This window comes from Sesamum indicum, linkage group LG6, assembly GCF_000512975.1.
Source record: "Sesamum indicum cultivar Zhongzhi No. 13 linkage group LG6, S_indicum_v1.0, whole genome shotgun sequence".
Lineage (NCBI taxonomy): Eukaryota > Viridiplantae > Streptophyta > Magnoliopsida > Lamiales > Pedaliaceae > Sesamum > Sesamum indicum.
The window spans coordinates 4557843-4579831 of NC_026150.1; the positions used below are offsets into that span (position 1 = coordinate 4557843).

The window sequence follows — 21989 nt, forward strand, 5'->3', positions numbered from 1 at the left end:
ATCAAGTTACCTAGCTCCCTTTACCCACTAGACCCATGTTTATAGGAGGGCTATTCGTTGATGGTGGTTATATATCTCTAAATATTTTGAGATGTTGTTATACGTCAAATCATCTGTGTCCCAATCAAACATGAACACAACCTTGTAGACCAGCAGGGAATTAGCCGATAAAAGAATGTAGAAAATTTTGTTTGAGTTTTGAGTTAAATTTAAATTTTGAAAAATATTCTTTTTTAGAATCTATTATGACGCAGAACTCATAAGATGTATAATCTAGTCGATTTTTTTGGATATAATATGGATAAAATCCGACAAAACGTATTTGGAGGTAAGAGTAAATTTAGGGTACATAAATAATTATTATAAACAATGGCATGAATAGAATAACATCCATTCATCGACAAATATATAATTTATTTAATAATAAAAATAGGTGAAAAAAAAATCTTTCATGAATTACAATTCGTAATTTGGTCTTATAACTTTGAAAATTATGACAATTTTAATCTTTCCAACCAATTTGATTGAAAAAATTCTGCGCCATCAGTTATATCAACACCTAAAGGGGCTTTCGATGAATTTGATAATATGACATCCAAATTTTATTTTTTAGGAAATGACTTGGCAAAAAGAAAATTACATCTGGGAAAAACTTGCCATATTATCAAGTAGTAATTTTTTTTTGTCATTTCCTAAAAAATGAAGGGAAAAAAAAACACAATGGATTGCCAAATCATAAAAATTCATTGGAAGTTCAATTTAGGTATTAGCATGCTCGATGATATAGAATTTTCAGGCCATATTAGCCGAAAAAAGATTAAAATTATCATAATTTTTAAAATTACATGACCAAATTATAAATCCCTTCACTTATAAAATCAAATTACAAAATTTAATTTAAATAGGATTAAAATTGTCAACCCTTCAATTAGAGGACTAAAATTAAACTTTTCTAAAAAACAAACAACACAATTCAAGATATCACCTCTTGAAATCCAACAACCAGGTACTATATATAATATATATATATATATATATATATATATATATATATATATATATATGATTAAGTGCATCTCTAGTTATATATATAGTTGAAAACATCAAGGACAGATATCCTAATTGATCTTGTGGAAACGTCTACTACAATTAGGTAAAATTATACTTTTAGTCCCATAGGATATGAATTCAACACTTTTAGTCCTCTATTTTAAGAGATTTTTAAAATGATTCTAAAATTGGTAAAACTCGATACATTTAGTCCTATACTTTACGAAATTTTCAAAATGATCCCATTAATCCCATAAAGCATAGAATTAAATGTGTTGAATTTTTTCAATTTATGAATTATTTTGAAAATCCTGTAAAGCGAAAGACTAAATATGTCGAATCCTATCAAATGAGAGATAGGACTAAAAATGTTGAACCCGTATTTATAGGACTAAAAATATAATTTTACCTTACAATTACATGTACTAATAATTAAGGGTTGATGAACACAGCAGCAATATCAATTTACAAAGAGCTCTGTGCCTGTGGGACTCATATGACACACACACACACACACACATATATATATATATATATATATATATATATAAGCTAATTATCTTGCATGTCATGATGAGGTCGATTCAAGAATGCCCTCTCCAGCTGCTCAACAATGTCCACTGTATTACATGAGCATTCACTTTGCATCTGCACGTATAAATAGTATAGACCTAAGTGAAATTAACATAAATTATGTATATAAACCAAAACACTGAAAATGATAATGTCAGAAATTTGATTGCTATTGGGATTAATGCTAACTCACTATAAAAAAATCAGCAAGTATGATACATTTGTCATGTGATTTGCGACTCTCATTGAACTGTACGTGCACCAAGAAGTACATCGAAAGTATATTACACTTTATCCACACAATTAATTCAGATAATTTGGCTAGACCCGATTTGAATTAGAGTTTCTCCACTTTTTAAAACAAAGTAAAAACACATTATTTTTTATCATCACATTTAAAGTTTCTAGGGTTAGTACTCTTCAATTAATAATATTATGATTAAAACATTTTTGATCCCGTCATTAGGTTATTTGGCTTTTTTATGTTTTAACTTTATGGGAGAGTATTTTGATCTTACATCTTTTTAATTTTTACGACTTCAATCAAATTTTTTTTTTTACCGGAGTTCACCTCCATTGGTGAGAAAGGTGAATTTAGGCAAAAAAATGACGGAAATTGCGAAAGTTAGAAAGATACAAGACCAAAAGACTATCCTAAAAAGTTAAAAGATAAAAACATTAAATTGCTCAAGTTACAAGACAAAAAATACTTTTATATAAGCTTAATATTATTGTGATCATCTCATTCGATAATTACGTTTGGTGGTGTTTTTTTACTTGGAAGTATATAACCAACACAGACATTAAAGGTATGCAGCTAACTGGACACAATTATATCTAGCATATTTCATTTTGAGAAAATTGTAAATTCCAAAAATATAGGATGACTTGAAAGATTAGTTTTTTACTTTTTGAAATAGTCAATATTAGTTTCACACTTTTGAAAAATATTACAAAATTAGTCCTACCGTCAAAATATTGATGGAAAGGCACGCCATTGTATGTGGTGTTAGTTTATTGGCTGAATGAATTGTGATAGCCTACTTATTTGGGAATTAGTATTGCAAACCACCCTATATCTTAGGACCAAAATTGCAAATTTCTCATAATTATATGAATAGGGGAAAGCGGGGTATAATAATGAAAGCAGTAGACATAAATTAAGTATCCTTATCAAGAACAGAAGAAGAATGCATGGAGGAGGAAGATGAAATGAGTCAAATCATAAAGTTAAAGCTCCTTAATCATGATTAACTGACTTGATTGAAGCTTCTTAATCAATAGAAGACGTATTTTTTTTTAAATGACAGAAAAATAGTGAAAATCTCTATTATAATTAAGAAAAAGAACGACCAGCATAACAATTGGGGTTATATATAGCATTTTGTCAACATTTCTACCGAGTCATACGTACAACTCTTCGACCCCAAGAATTTATTTTCCTTCTTTCGACACATATATATAATTATGAGAAAATTACAATTTTGATTTTAAAATATAGGGTGGTTTGCAATAATTAGTTCCAAAATATAGGATAGTTTATAATATTAGCCCTGAAAATCGTCCAAGCAAGTTGTCGCAACTCATTCAGCTGGTAAACTAACGGTCAAGTGCAATGCAGGTGGTCTTTGCGCAATTTTTTACGATGGGATTAACTTTACAATTTTTTCCTAAGTGTGGGACTAGTGTTGATTATTTCAAAAAGTACATTATTAATATTGTAAATCATCCGATATTTCGGACCCATAATTGCAATTTTCTCTCATTTTGGGTAGTTTTTATCTTTCAATTCATAACAAGAAAATGCAAATAACCTTAACCTAAAGTCCTGAAAAAGACGTACATATACATGTATGTTTTGATGCATGAGTGAAGTATAAGTAGGTACCTGGGCAAGAATGGTGATGTCTAGTGCATTGTTCCCAAATGGCAGCACCCTTATGTCTTCCTCACATAAATTCATCTTCTCCATTTCCATGTGAATTCTTGACATGAACCCCTTGTGTTTCTTGCACAGCATTTTTATGAGCACACTCCTGTTCATAATTTTGACCTTGATTGCTGACGAGAGCTCGTTCGTGCTTCCATCCATGTAAGAGCTCTCTCTGTCGAGACGATCTACTTCCCAGCATTTTGTCGCCTCTTCTTTCTCCAGGGATTGAATCCGTTCTTCCAGGATTTTTATGTAGTCAATAGCATCTTCAAGTATAGAAGCCTTGTCCAACTGCAAACAATTATTAACAATATATTTATAACTATGTATTTTTAACAAATAATTAATTGGTGTAATTTATATATATATACATACATATGTCGAACATATATAATTCCAATCTTTATCATAAATATCCCCTTAGGAGGAATAAAATCTTGATAACTAGACTTTCAAAAATTCCAATATAACATGCCTGTAATTAATTAATTACTATATATATATACATGTTTTTATTAATTATTTACTATATATAAGGAGGGTTATGATAATTTGTGAGGTTGATCATATAAATATGTGTCCATTTTCCTTTTAATTACTTTCTTCGTCCTCAATACTTTTTCAAGGAAAAACCCTAACCACCTATTTCAAAATTATTACTTGGACATTACTAAACAATAGCATGCATATATATATATATATATTTATATATATGTATATATATACTCTTACTACAACAACAGTCCATGACATGATATACATGCATCATTCTTCTTATCTTCGTTTCACCCGACTCATGAACTATCAGAAAAAATCATAAATCCAGGAAAATTGGGTTTGAATTACACTTTGTGATTACAAAAAATTCTTACATAATCGGACCAGATTTGTTGAATCGAATCAATTATATAGCAAGTGTAATATATATACTAGTTATCATGTGATTGTTTCATATCTGACCAAATCATGGTTCAAAGTCGTTGTATCGTCAATAATATTTGTAGCTATGCTTCCACATTGGTCGTGGCATGCGGGATATATATTTTTTGACGATACGAAAAATAAATATATTATACAACACTTAGAAATTTTTTGAAAATAAATAAAATTCAAAAAAGGCTAAGTAGATCACAAATTTCTGCATAGTATTGTAAACCAAAACTTTTATCATATTAAGTATCGATAAAATTAATCATAGAAGCATTTAATAAATTACTACAAAAATATATAGACATGTCAGAAATACTACAAGAAAACAGCTAAAATAGCTAAGAAAATATTTGATGCTAAGTGAATTAGCGTCGAGGTAATTCGCACATAAAATTTTCATTGTTAATCTACACTATTTAATATATATTGTAAATAATTCATTGCTAAATTTATTAACAAGTAAATTTTCGTTACTAAATATTAGCAAGTAAATTCTTGTATTATAATATGATTAGCAACGAAAACTTTACTTGTTAATGCTAATTTTTTTTTTCGTTTGCTATCAAACTATTTTCTTGTAATGAAAATACTATTAAACAATTGTTTATATAATATTTAAGCAAGATTATTCATAGGATACATTATAAGCAAATGCATGCTCCATGTTTTGCCCAACTCCTCTTCCAACTTTTTCATTCCTGAACCATGTTATTGAATTCCTGAAACATACCTATCCCATAATGGGACACAATAAAGCTAGTTATCATCATACCCATGCACTATTCAAGTTCAAGTTTTTTCTTACACACATATATACTATATATACACAAGCCAAAGACTTCACATGCATGAAAAAAAAACTCTATTTTATTTACTTACACATATCAACCAATTGTGTCATATTTACTCTGACAATATCGAGTTCAGACAATAATATCAGCTATTATTAATGATAATATATCGAATTCAGATAATTTTCTTGTATCAAAACATTGGCAAGTCTGATTATGTATCGGCCAATACTGTGAATCATGGACCAAATTGGGTCCGAGCTAGAACTTATCAGAGATTACTATAATAATTGCAATACGAGACATATATATATGTTTGTCACCAGCAAGCTATAACCCTACTTTTCTTACAGCTTTTTTTTCTCAAATATTACATGCAGTTGAAGACGTAGCTAGACAAAGCTTACCTTCTTAATACCTGGCACAAGCTTGGAAAGATTGATGAAGAGTTGGCCAAGCTTCTCCCGGCGTTTCCTCTCGGCCACGAGATGCTCCCGAGCCTGCAACCTGCTCCGGCCCCCCACGCTGCCGCTATTAACCCTATTCCAACTATGTTTCCCATTTGTTCCTAAATCATACTCATACTGCGGGTTTTTAATGTTATGGATAATAGAATCATCTTTAACCAGTACTGCCGGTGATGAAAAATTCAGGATTGTGTTGGATGATAAATTATTAGCACTTAATCCATAACTAGGACTAATAACAAACTGATCATGAAAGGTGGAGGCAGCTCTATCTACTGATGATACTAATGATTCTTCGTGCAGGACGGGTACTGGGACGTTCTTGCTTTCGACATAAATTAGCTGACAGGCCGAAGCAGAAGTAGAAGCAGAAGAGGATGCGACGTTGGTCGTCGTCATCGTTTGTTGCATAGTGCAAGAATTATTCCAGCAGGCAGGAGGGTATTCCGAGTACTGCAGCTGCTGGTTGGTAGTATTAATAGAGAAATTATGGTGAGAGGTAAAGATCTCATCATCATCAGCCTTATTAACACCAAAGATCTCACCAAAGTTCTCTTCTTTCATCTCCATATATATGTCCAGTTCCTGTCGCACCTCAATTAAGACCAAATTAATCAAGACAACATTAAATTCTCCGATTGATATATATATATATATCCCACAACTCAGTATAATTCACACAAACACATCACACCCAGATCTATATATGATCTAATTACCTGCTTGAAGTCCACACACACAGAGACACACAGTGGAAGGTGTATATATATATATATATATATATATATATTACCTGGTGGTGGAATTGAACGACGCTAGCTAATTGATGATGAGCATGAGTTGGTCAAGATATATATTAGCTAGACAGAAAGACTTCAGTGGCCGTGTCTCCCTTTTTTCCTTAATTACGTGTGGCCGGTGGATCGGATTTATAAGGGTTTGGTGCAGTGATGATGATTGAGGATGGAATTTTTGCTGTGTGTAATAAAAATATTGTATTCCACCCACGTCCTATTCTCACTAATAGTGTGTTGACTACTTCATTGTTACAAATATTGTAGGCGCTCACCTGTTCCCACTGCCCACTCTCTCTCTCTCTCTCTCTATATATATATATATATGTATTACAATATATACATATAATTATACTAACATCTTCTAGATCACAGTTTTTGAAGTTATAGATAATGCAAATCACTCCTTATATTTGGGATAATTATACTGACACCCTTGCGGTCGTATGATCTTGTGTAATATTTACGCACTACTTGACATTTTCCGAACCAAATTAAAGATGCTAACGCTGTTATAATTAAAAATAACCCCATATATGAAAATTCAATTTATTCCTTCAAACTACATTTTTGGTTATGGCCTCGATCAATGAGCTTGACCTTGGCCACGTAATCTCTCCAGATTTGTGATGGGTCCTGAGGTATGAAACAGGTATGCCAGGCTAGTCAGATCCGTCCCGATAAAAACCCTCTGACGCCCAAGTTAATTAGTGATCGAGATAGAAATATGCGATTTGAAGTTAAAGAGTCAATGCAATAAGTGTTAATTACCTCAAGTGAATCAGATCTGAAGTATTTATAGGGTCTTATTTGACACTGTAGATCAGTCCACGTGCCTTAATCTGGGGCCCCTAGCTTCAATCATGTGGTGCCCAGCTATCCTTAAACTCCGAATCAACCCGTGATCTACTGCGCGGATCTTAGTGAAAATGATCATTATACCTTATCGAAGGGCTTTTCTATCTTTTAACAATTTGATCCTCATCAGGCTTGACAATTTTTTTCCCGACAAATTAAATGTATATCTGACTGAATTAGATGATGGACTAATATAGTTTTATGTAACTTAGGTTCCATGTAATAGTTTTGACAAATAACCTTTAATAGAATTTATATTAACAAAGTTTATAATCACAAAATTATATATTATTTGAAATACATTAAATATAATGAATATTTTCAAATATTTAAATGTTTTTATTATTCAAATTCAGTTACATACTTATTCAATTTTGTCAAATATTTACCATAAGTATGAAATATTATATAGCAACGAAATGATTTTGGGGTGGGTTTGTCCGGACGCGAGATCTGTCCCACCTCCTTGAAACATGGACCGATTCCGCCACCCCATCCCTGATTGTCCCGCTCCGTCTCACCCAATTTAAAATTTTTATTTTTTAAATTAAGTAATATAAATTTAAATTTAATAATTTAACATAGTTTTTTTTTATCTAAAATGAATTATGTAATACCTATAACATATTCAATTAATTTTTTGTATAAGTAATACTAAATACCATTGTAAATATAGATAGTTTAATATAGCTTTTTTAATTTAAAATAAATTATATAATACAAATAATGCATTCAATTATTTTCTTTTGGTATTTTATAAAGAGAGTTGGATATATGTAAAAAATTATTTAAAATTTACCTATAATATCATATTTTTTTATTAATAATGTATTACATATAAATAAATAAATAAATTGATCGGGATGGGTCCTGTATAAAATTCATATCCCGCCCCAAACCCGGCCTGGGTCCAATATTTTAGGACTCGGATCTGCTCAGACCTGATAATATGAGTACCAAATGGGGCGGGGCCCCAAAAAATTAGGTCTGATTGCCATCCCTATACATGGAAATAGATAGGATTAATAGGTGGGAAAAGATTTGCACGTCTTTTTATGCACTTTTCAAGATAATTCAAAAATTGAGAAAACTCGACACATTTAGTCCCATAAATCCGAAAAAATTGAAAACTATATGTGTTGGATTTTTTTAATTTTGGGATCATTCTAAAAGTTTCATAAAGTAGATAACTAAATGTGTCGAGTTTTTTTAATTTGAAACTAATTTAAAAATTATCTAAAACAAAAAACTAAAAATGTTGAATCTTCTATCTAATGAGACTAAAAATATATTTTATATGTGTATATATGATTAATTAATTTAGTATCATTAATTTTCCTATTATGTAGATTTTATTTATTACATATTTAATTTAAGCTCGATTTGATAGCTAGAAACTATATATATAATAATATGATGGTGGACTGGTCAAAGATATTAGCACTATATTTTTTCAGTCACGTGTTTGATCCATTAATATGCAAATCCTTTATCATATGAAATGGGATCTAATTATAAAAACAAGTGGGATCTTTCTCTCGCTTTTTTTATTAATTAATTAATTATAACTATATAATAAATTTCAATCATCAATAATAAATATATATCTATTATTAATTTTAAATATATATAACTAATATTATAATAAATTAAATAATTATATTATTAAAATAAACTACTATATGCATATTAACGGGACTCGACCCTCTCGATCTATAGCGTTTCATACATTAATTTCTTCATATTGGGAATCTTCTTTGTTGGTTTGGGATATTCGGCTTACCCTAATTGGTATTTTTTGTCATTTTAATCAATTGTCTTCTTTATTAGCAAAGTTACTTTTTTTTTTCTAAGTACTATATTTATATAATTTTTTATTTTATAATATTAAAATAAGTTAATAATAATTAAACTACAAAAATATAATAAAATAATCAACTTAAAAAAAAACTTGTATAAAATAAAAAAAAATTAAATATATACTTTCCGAGCGAAGTTTTCGTATCGATAATGGTACATCAACCGTAATCATTAAAATAAGGGTTAATTATATTTTATTATCTGAATTATAACTGTTTTTATATTTTTGGCATTTAATTTTTTTTTTCAATTTGCCACATCAATTTTACAAAATTTTACACTTTGTCATTTATAACTATTCATCAATTAAGTTTTTTGGAAAAAAAAAAATCACATGCAGTGCATATGTGATATTTCTATATACGCACAATATGTGGTTTTTTTAGTAAAAAAAATCAACAAAAAAGCCTCATATTTGACAAAGTACAAAATCTTAGATCCGACCCATTAAAAATTTATTGGGCTCGAGATCCGACCCAGCCAAACTCGAAATTCAACGGACTAGACCCCATGGACCCTCGATTTAATATTTTTCAAATTAAAAAAAAAAATTTTTTAGAAGTAATACTATCACAATCTTATAAATATAAGACAATGATATTATTTAAAAATAAATTGTTATAAGTTTATAAGTACATGTTTTAAGCTTTAAGAATATTAATTTTTTTCAAACATGTGTTACTTATATATATGTATACATTAAAATATTTATAGATTACTTATATTATTAAATTAGGAATGTGCAATTCGATCAACTGAATCAAATCGAATAGATAATTTGGTTAATTAAAAATTTGATATGCTGAAATGACGTACAGAATTGATGGTTTAGTTCAATATAATCGAATTTTTTTTAGTTCGATTTAATTTTGAACTGAACTAACCGAATTTAAAAAAAAAAAATCTAGTGATATGTGTATTTATAATATAATAATATATTTATTTTTATATATAATTACTAAAATTATAATAGTATATATTACTTATAATATAGTTTATATATTTATAAAATTACTAATTAGAAACATCAAGCAAATATATATTTAAAATTTGATAATTCAATCGATTTGGTATATCCATAAAACCAAAATCGATCCAAGTTACCGATTTTTTAAAAAAATGACCTAATGCTAAACAGAACCAAACCAAAACTCGATTCGATCTATTTACCAAATTTTGAACACTCCTAATTTCAAATTTTGAACAATCATAATTATTATTTTTATTTGTAAATATTATATTAATTTTGTTTATTACATATAAGTATAAATAAATGTATACACATATTTTAATATATGGTGTATATATATTTTACATAAATACATATAAAAGATTAAAAGAACCAAATTCAATTTGGGTTTGGATCCAAAACACTAAAACTCGAGATCTGCCCCAAGACCCTATTACTATAACTAAAATTACCGTCGCTTAAAATTATGGAAAAATCAGTCGCTGCACTTGTAGCTGAAAGCCACCATGTGGCTAATTTTAGATTCTGTAAAAAGTAATAAATATATATATAGATATATATTTTTGAAAACTAGTCTCAAATAGAACTACTTTTCAATTTTAGTTCCAATTCAGGTTAATTCGCACATTTAGTCCCATATGTGGTTTTTTTTTTTTTTTTTTCAAATTGAATACAAAAGAGGGGATTCCGTCCAAAACTTCAAGTTGGCGTTAAGTTTTGGACGGAAGCCCCTCTTTGGTCCTCAAATTGTGTGGGACTAAAATTAGAAATAGGTCCACTTAAGGGATAAAAAATGTAATTTACTCGATTTCATGCCAAAGTTATATACGGATTACTGAAGTCCACTCCAATATATCTCCATATAATTTTCGTCCCAAAATCCATTGTAAATATTTTATTGGGATCAGTACTCTTTCCTCCCCTAAGATTTGGTGTAATTACACGTAACCTTTTCATGGTTTGAAAAATTACATCTAGCATTCTTGAGGTTTGCATTCGACTAACAAATAAGTTCTTTCGTTAGTCAAATTTACCGAATTTACTGATATTAGCAAATTCAGTGAATTTTGACTAACAGGTGGACTTATTTGTTAAATAGAAGCAAATCTCAGAGATGGTAGATGTAATTTTTCAAACGGTAAAAATTTACATGTAATTACATCAAATTTCAAAAAAAATAATAATATAATTATCCCTATTTTATTTGATGAATTTTGTAGGGATTCTATCACAAATATCCCCTCTTTCTCTCTCTTTCTCTTATATCGTTATAATGAAACGACCTAAAAGAATAATATAGAAATCGATCCGACCCGAAAATTAGGGCATGATCTTATTTAATAAGTCCCGTTTTTATTTTATTTCCTATATTTTATTGTTAGAGGTTGCTTTTATAAATGACCTAATGACGAAATGTGGATCGCAAGAATCTGACCTTTGTAATTAATTAGTTAATTAGTAATCAACCAAATACTATCAAAAAAATAATTAATTAATTTTAGCGGCTACTCAAATTTAGTTAGATTAGAATTTAGACCAACTATTAATATTCTATTGTGCAAATTGATGAAATATCAATATATTATTATTTATAGTAATTTTGGGAAATAAAATAATGTCCCATGAGAAAGATTAAGAAATGAAGTAGACGAGGACATGTTTATATTAATTACAACTGTGCATTTTTTTATAGCGTGAACTGAGTATGATTGACATCTAAGTGTGTAATAATTAGGACAATTATGCATTAATTATTTATGTTGTGAACTAAGTTAATGATTGATGTAGTTTGCTTTTTTTAAGTAATGAAGCATGAGAAACAAGGAGCACCATCATCTTAATCAGTTTTGAACTCATCAAAGTAGGGATATAATTTGTTTTTTAAGTGAGTATGAGAATTAAGAAGGAGCTCAGTTAATTAAAATCTCATACTAGACCCGTTGACACAGTTTCGACTCAATCAGTGTCCTATAACGTGAGGTATTGTTCATTCTAATTTTGTATAACTCAAGTGCAGAAAACCATCGCAAAACTCGACTGCAATAATATGACAAAAATTTTCGATAGTACTGTCATCGCAAGTTTCATCGAAATATGGCGGGAGAAGTTGCTGCCGCAAAACATGCTGCAACATAGCTTCCGTCCAATAAGCGCCCCAGAAACTGCGACTGAAACTTGAGACAAGGATGTAATGAATTTTGCGACGGATTAGCAGAAGGAGAAGGTGCATTGCAAAGTCGTGCAAAAATCAGTTGCGCATTAGCGACTTTGGCACAAATTCGACTATGAATGTTTCCAGCATTGGAATAGCAACGATAATATTTTGCAGTCGCAAATCAATATTAATGGCTATATTGCCAAGACCATGTATTGTCCGTCGCAAGTCCATCTAAAAAAATCAATATATATATATATATAGGCAACATAATTTCATTTATATTTCTACATTCTTACACTACAATTTAAACAAAAATAGAAGTTCTATTTATTGATCAAGCATTGATTTTGATTAGCTTTTTATATCTTTCATCGGATCTGCAACGCTAGATTTTATTATGTTTGATGATATCTGATGGGAATCTTTTGGTTTTTGTTTTCTTGGCCTTCTTGTTTTAATTTTAATTTAACTACTAATAAAAACAAAATAACAGTGAGTATGGGGGACCCTTAATGTTTTAATTTGAAGATATATTATGGGTTAGTTATGAGAAATCTTATTAAGATTATAGAGAAAATTTATTGCTCGAACTCATTTTTTTTTTGTTTGTTTCTCTCTCGAAACTTACAAAAAAAATGGGAGGAATAGGTACTTTGATCACAAAACGAGAGGAAAATGGCTGTTTTTTCCGCCTCCAAATTAACTAGCGGCATGTGCAAAATTCCGTCAACTTTAACAGCCCACTAATAAAAATGACCAAAAATGTACAGTTTGACGACTAAAACTGCAATCTCAAATATTTTGAAAACCAAAAGTACATAAATAGCTATGGTTGAGGGACCACGTAATTATCACTTGATTAATATGTATATAATCCTGTCCTTAGTTGTGATCCAAAGCTGGCAAGAAATAAAGAACACCACAATTATGATGTCGAGAATATTAACAAGTATATATTTCTAACCAAGAAATTTCTTATAATTAAACATAATCTACATAGGATCATAAGGGTATTTATAATTAACTAGAAGAGATCACAATCTCTTGTGGGGGCATATGTATGTTTATACGTGTAGCAGATCTTAAATATTAGATTTTCCAATTAATATATATATATATATATATATATATTATGATTAGCTTTTGTCCAAGTATCTTGCATCTTTAATATATCCGTAATTACCTAATATTTAAACAACTCCACCAACTTATCTTAAAAAAACCTCAAAAAGAATAATATATATGTAAAATATATATATACCTATGTATGTATTTATTGTTGGAGTATGGAGTCCGACCAAATATTACATCCAGGCTTGACAACCATAATTCAATCTTCAGAAACTTTTTTTTGTTGAGGGTAAAATTATAAAATCTAATAATTTACTCCTAGTATATTAATAAATAATTGATGAGTGACCGTTTTATTGTGATTCACGGACAACCACACTAGCTATAGAAATCGATCTTGAGCATACTGTAGATGTAGGAAAAAATTTTGAGCTAAGTAAATCTTGTTTCTTACAAGTATCTGATATTTTTGTTATTATTTCTGTATACTTTTACAATATGATAAAAAAGTTCCTAATTGATCTGGGTAGGGGTCATGGTTGCTTGCCTTGTAATCCGGTGTTTGAGAATTGAGAAAAAGATGCTCGTTAGGCTCGGTAGGTTGCCCCCGACAAAGGCTCTCTGATACTTAATCAAATCGAAAGATAAAAAAGAAAGCTTACAAAGCTAGTGCTAAAGTAATAATGAAAAAAAATTCAATTTTAGTCCTGTAACTTATGCGGGGTGGTATTTTTGATCCTATACGAATTGATTTTTGCAATATAGTTGTAATTTTAAAAATTTGGTAATTTTCATCATTTTTCGGCCAATTTGACCGAAAAATTGTATGTGACTTGCATAAGACCCAATTAAATTACAATTTTAGTTCTGTAACTTATGGGGCATTGGCACTTTTAGTTCTATAATTTGGGACAGTTGACATTTTTTATCCAATATAAATTTATTTACATGACTAAAATTGCAAGTAAATTGCAATATCCGGCCAAATTGGTCGGAAAATAACTAAAATTGCTAAATTATGAACTTACAAGACAAAGCGAAAATCAATTTGTACAGGACTAAAAATGCCACTCCTCCTAAGTTGTAGGACTAAAATTGTAATTTTTTCAGTAATAATAAATGATTTACCAAAATATGAAGTGGGTACGTGTATTTATAAGGAGCCAAATGTCCATATTCGTACGGATCCATGTGTCGTCATTCTAGGCTCTCAAGTAAAAGGCCATCGGACGGCCCTTTTGGGTCTCGGGTTGGATTGGATCAGTGTTCGACCCGACCCGAATGAGAAGGATGCGGATCTTTGACCTTGTACGGTATACTGCCTGTCCCATGGGGGTATTATAGTCTTTTTGAAGCTGAGTTAGATACATCCCCATTGCTAATATATAGTTATATACATATACATGTATGAATATTTGTGTATATAAATATAAGTATATATTATATAACTTATAATAAATATATCCAACACTCATAGTATGAGATCACCAAGAGATCCCAAGAACTTATACACTCTGGAGCTGTACATGTGTGTGTTTTCTTTAAATTATCTTCTTATATTTTTATACTTAACTACTATAATATATATATCTTAATAGATCATCAGAATGGAGGGTGAGAATGCTGACCTAAATATATCTCTCTCATAGATTCACAATATATATAATTGGATTTGTCCGCCCTCAACTCTATATATAATTCCATTAAAAAAACGTTAATGAAAAATTAACATAAATGGTCTTTCATAGGGCACAATTCTTGGAGGGTTAAATGCAATTGCCTTCCCATGCAATTAACAGGCGATCTTTTTTTTTTTTTTTTGGCTAAAATTTATTTTAGTCCTCGATATTTAATTTTAATTTTAAAATAATTTTTATCATTTCAAATTCACCTCAAATCAGTCCTTTCGATGGGTGATTTTCCATATATATTACCTTTATAATTTGTTTCTTTCTCTTTTTTTTTCTTAACAAAAAAATCATTGTAGTCCTTTAGAGTTTTTAATTGTAATTTGGTCCCTAACACATAATTTAGAAAAATATAATTATTTGAAAATAGAAGAATTTATCTTTGTTCAATTATTTAGATAATAACTTGGTCGATGACATATTAACAAAATTGTCGGGAAGCTAATTTCTTGAATTTTTTAAATAATATTTTTATAGAATAATTTAAAGTGAATTAAAAAAATAGAAAATGTTGAGGACTGAAATGAATTTTACCCAAAAACCTTCTAAACAAAAAACCAAGTGACAGAAAAATAGTCATTTACCCCCCTTGCGCATCTCAGCTGCACAAGAACGCAGTCAACCAGGTAGGTGATGTTGGATTGGTCAACATTGTCTGGAGTGGGGAAAAATACATACCAAAATATACCAAAGGTTCTTTAAAGTTAAGTAAATTATACCCCACGCGATTCGTGAACTGCACACGCTTTATCTTTAATTTTTATTTTTTTAAATTTTAAATTATAAATTTATATTTGTAAATGTTATTTAAGAACCGTCAAATTTAATTTGAATCTAATATTTAAATTTAATTAGTAGATCAATGACACAAATTTTATTTTAATTCAAATCAATTGTCTGAATTTAAAATTATATTTTTATATAAATTTTAACAAAATATATTATAATTGTAATTATAATTACATATATATTTTATATACACTGAGAGAAAAAGAGAAGAGAATGGCGGTGGATGGAGGCGGAGGGCAGCAACGGCGCGGGGAGGAGTGTGCCTCCCAAAAACCCCTTGAAACTTTACATAATGTTTGGATTCGTTTTCTAAGTGTTTTGTTGTGTTTTGTGGAGATAGAGAGAGAAAAACAAAGATAAATAAGTGTGTGTTAGAGATAGTATGTATGTTTGGATTTATTTTTAGAGATAATTTAAAATAAGTATTGTGTGTTTAATGTTGTGTTTTGAGAGACAAAAATTACTATTCATTATCAAATCATGTCTTTTTTTATATATATTTATGTATATGTATGTGTATATATATGTGTATGTATTTATGTTAAAACAGTTTAAAACACCTAGATAAGGTGTTTCTAAATGATGACAAACATTGGATATGTTTTGACTTATCCCGAAAATAATTTAAAAATGAAAACAAACATAGTGTTATATTCCCAGGAGTTGTGGTCGGCAAAAATAGGGGACTAGAAGAAGAGTTGGATCTTCGACATGGCTCCAAAACCCATTGCACGAAGGCCGACCCGTCAGGGAACGTCAGTAGCGACGTCAACTTTTGCAAGAATCGAAGCAAAAGGATATGCAGACCAATAAAAGATTAATCGACTAGCTCCAGAAGATCACGATAACGATGCTAGACTATATATAGGAATCCGCACCCCTCCATCAAATGACGACGTCCCAACATCATATGATACTCCTTTCGCCTATAGGCCGACGTAGCAACCTAGCAGTTCATTGTCGAGCCTAATTCTCTGGCTCCTCAAGAGCCCTGGGGATTAGATTAGGATATTTTATTTTCTTGAATTAAATGTTGCAATAAATATAATTTTTTTAATATATTAAAAAATTAAATTTATTGTAATTAATAAGTTATTATAAAATTAATAAAAAGTTTTAAAAAATTAATTTAATAGTTGTGACGGATATAACAACGGTCATACCATCACAAATCCAACATGCACATAATCAAAATCCCATTGCACACAAGCCTACTGACGGTCTTTTGAAATTGAACAAGCAATCGTCACAAACTATCGTTTGAAAACCATTCAATAAAAATTGTGGTTTTGCAGTGGTTGACTATCGCAGATCTTGTTCCAAATTGACACAATAGGAAACCATTGTATCCGTTTCAAAGCTTGTCACAAACGTTGCTAGAAGTTGTTTGTTCTGTTAACCGTCACACCATCATGTATTGCGATGGAATTAAATGTCCGTTGCAAATACTTGCAACGGTTTGTATGTTCCCTCGCAAACTGTCACAGATCATTTACAATGGGGGTGTACTGTGACCTAGCAATGGTTGTCTCAAAATCCGTCACAAAACTTGAGTCGTAATGGATTTATTAAAGATCCGTCACCAAAGAGAGTCGCAATTAAGTGTTTTTTCTCTTTTCCTGTATAGAGTGGACATTATCGCAATTGGTCTGTTGATGGAATGAATTGGTACGTAATTAGTCTAATAAATTTTGAGGGAATGTTTGATAATTTTGAAATTACCAAGAAGAACTATAGTAAAAGATAACACTAGTTCACAACCTAATTAATTCCATCCTAATTGACTTTTCCTGAGCTCCCAAGACTAAGAATCTTGGTCTAGCCGTGGTATTAGAGGTTGAAAACAATTATAGTGAACAAGCGCAGCGCGCACACACATATTTATGAACAAATTTATTATTATTTTAATGACGAGAAGTGTGTGTGTGTGTGTAGTAATAATAGTCCGACGCAGATGGCAAAAAATTATAATGATAATTACAGAAGATGTGTCCAGGGACTAACAAAAGTTACTATTGCATGTGAGGTGGACTGAAGAAAGCCATGTCCAGGTGATCAACAATGTCCTTTACTGTAACACATAATTCGCTTTGCATCTGCATACATAGACCAAAGTGAAACATAAAATAGACAATATTCATGTATATAAAAGCAATCCAGATCTGTAATCGAATACATACCTGGGCGAGAATGGTGATGTCTAGTGCATCCCTCCCAAATGGCATCACCCTTACGTCTACCTCACACAGATTCATCTTCTCCATTTCCATGTGAATTCTTGACATGAATCCCTTTTGTTTCTTGCACAATATTTTTATGAGCACATTCCTGTCTGAAATTCTGACCTTGATTGCTGAAGCAGCTGATAGCTCGTTCATGCTGTCATCAATAATGTTGGAGCTCTCTTTAGAGGTAGAATTATCGATATCCTCTGACCGTTTCTCCACCTGTTCTATCTCAAGAACTCGAATCTGTTCTTCCAGGATTTTTATGTAGTCAATAGCATCTTCAAGTATAGAAGCCTTGTCCAACTGCAAACAATTAACATTTAACTCCAAACTATTTTCACGAACAATTTACAAGTGGAAGAAAAAATAATAAATTTTCAAGTAATATATATTATTTATGAACCACGAGACACCTCATTACTGATTCTCGTAGTCCATCCATGGTTAAGTACACTTTGTAAATTTCAATATTTCTATAATGAGATTTCCAGAGAGAAACCCTAATTTTGAAATTCAAGTAATTGTTTCCAGAACATTTATCACTGAACCAGCCTAGCTATATATCCACACTTATTATTACAAAATAAATTATCATAAACAGCATGGTAATTTATAGCTAGATCATGAAAACGAAAATTTTAGTTTCCTAAGCTTCTCCCAATTTTTCCCTTCACTCTTTCGAAAAAAACAACCACCCTAATCCAGTAAAATCACGAGGTTTGTTAATCTGGAGATGATAATTAACATGATCAGTACTGTTAAAATATAACCCTATTTCTTTCTAAATTTTTATTCTGTCAAGCTTTTGAAGAGGAGATGTTTACCTTCTTAATACCTGGCACAACTTTGGAAAGAGTAATGAAAAGCTGGCCTAGCTTCTCTCGGCGTTTCCTCTCGGCCACGAGATGATCTCGGGCCTGTAACGTGCTCCTGACCGGCAAGCTGCTGCAACTAACCCTCTTCGATAAATCATCATGCTGGTTAATCAGTACTGGGGATGAAAAATTCAGTAGTGTGTTGGATGATAAATTAGCAGTCAATCCATTATAAGGGCTAACAAACTGATCATGAACTAATGATTCTTCCAGGCTGGGGATCGCGTTCTTGTTTTCGACATAAATTAGCTGATAGGCCGAAGCAGAAGCAGAAGCAGAAGAAGAAGGGACGTTCTTGGGTGTCGTTTGTTGCGTAGTACAAGAAAGATTCCAGGAAGGAGGGTACTCCACCAACTGGTTGGTAGTGTTAGTAGAGAAAGGGTGAGAGGTGAAGATCTCATGATGAGCAGGGATATTACTTTTATTAGCCTTAACACCAAACATCTCATCAAAGTACTCTTCCATTTCCATTTCCATGCCCTCCTGCTATACCAAAACATACTGCTCCATTAATATTACTATGATCAAAGGCAAAATCAGGCAAATTAAAACTTTATCCTAACACACACACAAACACAATGAGATCTCAATCACTTGGGGTCTGAATTCAGACACACACACACAGACAGAGTGGGGGTTGAATAGATTACCTTGCAAGGTACTCCTGTCATTGATCACCTGGTCAAGACCAAAATCTCTCTCTCTCTCTCTCTCTCTCTCTCTCGATATATGAGTTGAAAGCATAAACAGAGAACAGGTGGAATAAAAAAGGAAAGTGGGTGGATGATGAAGATGGATTTATATAAGGTTATATCTGGCCATGAGAAATTAGGATAGAATTTTTGTCCTGATCTAAAGGTCTGGTCGGAAGCTGGATATTCCATATTTCGAACGATAGTGTGTACGGGTGGACTTGAGAAGTACTCGGCCTAGTAGCTACCCACGTTCTATAATTCTTTTCTTAATTATTATAATTAGTGATAATATTACTATCAAATTGCAATTAACTACAGAATGGTGGGATCCGTTGTTCCCATAATGCGTCCCGTGTGTGCATATTTAGAAAAATGAATTTTTCCCTATATTATAACAAATGAATTGTAATTTTAGTGCCGTAAGTTAGGGGATGAAAATTTTGGTCCTATTTAAATTAAAAAAATTACAATCTAGTCTTGTCATTTTAAAAATTATAGCAATTTTAGGTTCGGCCAATTTGATCGAAAAAATCCACGACATCAGCCATGTTAGAATCTAAATTGAGTTCTTGGTGAATTTGATGATGTGACAGTACTTCAAATTATAATTTTTAATTACAACTTTTGTCCTATATCTTTTAAGAAATTGACAATTTTGGTAGTCTATAATTAATTAGATATATAATTAAAAAAAATACATAAATAGTTATTAATTTTGCCAAATATTATTTGCTAACCGTTGAATTATATTTATTAAATGAGATTGATCAGTACACTCATCAAAATTATATAATAAATATAGTAGTTCACATCGATCTTTTAGTTCAATTCATTGTTCAAATAATTCCTTGCCCTCTATACGTACAACAGTCTTCCCTATTCAGAATATTCCTTTTTCTCTTGAAAAAAATCCGGTTGATAAATGCACTATAATTAAAAATGATCTTATTTTTAATCAAATCTCATCTTATGTTTATTGTCACATTTAAATTATTACATAAGCTATATATATTTAAAAATAATATTCTTGTTACTGTTGAGGCTACCCTTATTGTACCTGCTACTGAGTAATTATTGCCATGGAGTAATATTTACTAAATAATTGGTTTATAACATTTAATATTCCTGATGTGCTCTGACCTTACATATACACTGGAAAAAAAATATGACATGTTACTATAATTAATTACCATATTGAAAGTAAAAAATCAATTATTGTTTGTTGTTTCCGCAAGCGAGGGTCAAATATTTATTGCAGCTAAAAACTCTGGCATTTTGGTGAACCATGATCCAAACTTAAATTTTCGTATAGATTTTGTTTAACTGTGGTACATAGTATTAATTTACTACGACTTTTAATCATAGTGATTTATTGTGTAGGGATTAATCTTATCTTTTTTTCTAGTGATAGACGGTATTTTTTTTGGATAAATGTTATATTTGGTCCCTTAAGTTTTTGTTTATAATCACTTTAGTCCCTCAAGTTCAATTCTTGACTTTAGCATCCTTAGGCTTTAATTTTTGTTTCAGTTTGGTCCCTTTTACCATTTTGCAGCGAAAATGTGTCCAAATTTTGATTCTTGAAGGGTAAAATGGTCAATAAGATTGAAAGTGATTTTAAACGAAAACTTAAAAATGGACCAAATATAGCATTTATCCTTTTTATTTCTTTTAGGTCAAGTCTTGCACCACTAAAAGAAAATTTACTATCCCCTACATTTTAATTAATATAAAGTAAAAAAATAAGTTAAATTACTATTATTAATCATGGTTAAATATAAGTGATGAAAAAACTTAGCTTATCCAATATGATAAATATTGTAACCACACTTACAAAAATCAGCACACATAGCGTAGCCGCGACCAATAACTATTTAATTTTTTACTGCGACTATTTATTTTAACCGTTACAGTCAACCATTATTAAATTTTATATTCCCTGGAGTGCACATGAAACTCTTTTTCCATAAAATCATTCGCAATGAGAATATCCGAATCAGGACATGATCATGTTTGATATGACTCTCATATCATATACCGAATGATCTTCTCATTTAAAAGTTTAAACTATTAAAAAATATTTAATAATTATAGCAAAAAGAGAAGGGAAAAAAAAAAAAGAAAAAAAGAAAGATGGATCAATGTGTGGACCGATAATTAGGGCATGATCTTATTTATTAAGCCCCATCTGATTTTATTTCGTATGTTATTGATAGAGGTTGCTTTTATGTGTGGCTTAATGATTAGACGTGGATTGCG

At 30.5% G+C, this 21989-nt stretch overlaps 2 protein-coding genes across 3 annotated transcripts; both read right to left on the reverse strand.

Moving 5' to 3' along the window:
* On the reverse strand, window positions 1603-6556 carry LOC105163959 (transcription factor bHLH25-like). The gene is made up of 4 exons (XM_011082496.2): window positions 6538-6556; window positions 5685-6329; window positions 3512-3847; window positions 1603-1698 (listed from the first exon to the last, which is right to left on the reverse strand). Exons 2-4 carry the CDS (start codon window positions 6312-6314, stop codon window positions 1603-1605), a joined length of 1062 nt encoding a protein of 353 aa, XP_011080798.1. The 5' UTR covers window positions 6315-6329; window positions 6538-6556.
* LOC105163960 (transcription factor bHLH18-like) lies at window positions 17805-19821 on the reverse strand. Of its 2 annotated transcripts, none has more exons than XM_020695005.1 (4): window positions 19686-19804; window positions 18985-19521; window positions 18113-18463; window positions 17805-18028 (listed from the first exon to the last, which is right to left on the reverse strand). In XM_020695005.1, the coding sequence occupies exons 1-4, from the start codon at window positions 19704-19706 to the stop codon at window positions 17945-17947; spliced, it is 993 nt and encodes a 330-aa protein (XP_020550664.1). In that variant the 5' UTR covers window positions 19707-19804; the 3' UTR covers window positions 17805-17944. The 2 variants fall into 2 exon arrangements, with proteins under 2 accessions (XP_020550664.1, XP_011080799.1); XM_011082497.2 differs by having other exon boundaries at window positions 17889-18028; window positions 18985-19518; window positions 19686-19821.

Coding starts and splice junctions, on each gene's coding strand:
- LOC105163959 (XM_011082496.2), bottom strand. CDS start 6,314: ATGGAGATGAAAGAAGAGAACTTTGGTGAGATCTTTGGTGTTAATAAG. Junction 3,848..5,684: donor TTGTGCCAGGTATTAAGAAG/GTAAGCTTTGTC, acceptor AATTGTTTGCAG/TTGGACAAGGCTTCTATACT. Junction 1,699..3,511: donor ACATCACCATTCTTGCCCAG/GTACCTACTTAT, acceptor TTATACGTGCAG/ATGCAAAGTGAATGCTCATG.
- LOC105163960 (XM_020695005.1), bottom strand. CDS start 19,706: ATGACAGGAGTACCTTGCAAG. Junction 19,522..19,685: donor TGACAGGAGTACCTTGCAAG/GTAATCTATTCA, acceptor GTTTTGGTATAG/CAGGAGGGCATGGAAATGGA. Junction 18,464..18,984: donor TTGTGCCAGGTATTAAGAAG/GTAAACATCTCC, acceptor AATTGTTTGCAG/TTGGACAAGGCTTCTATACT.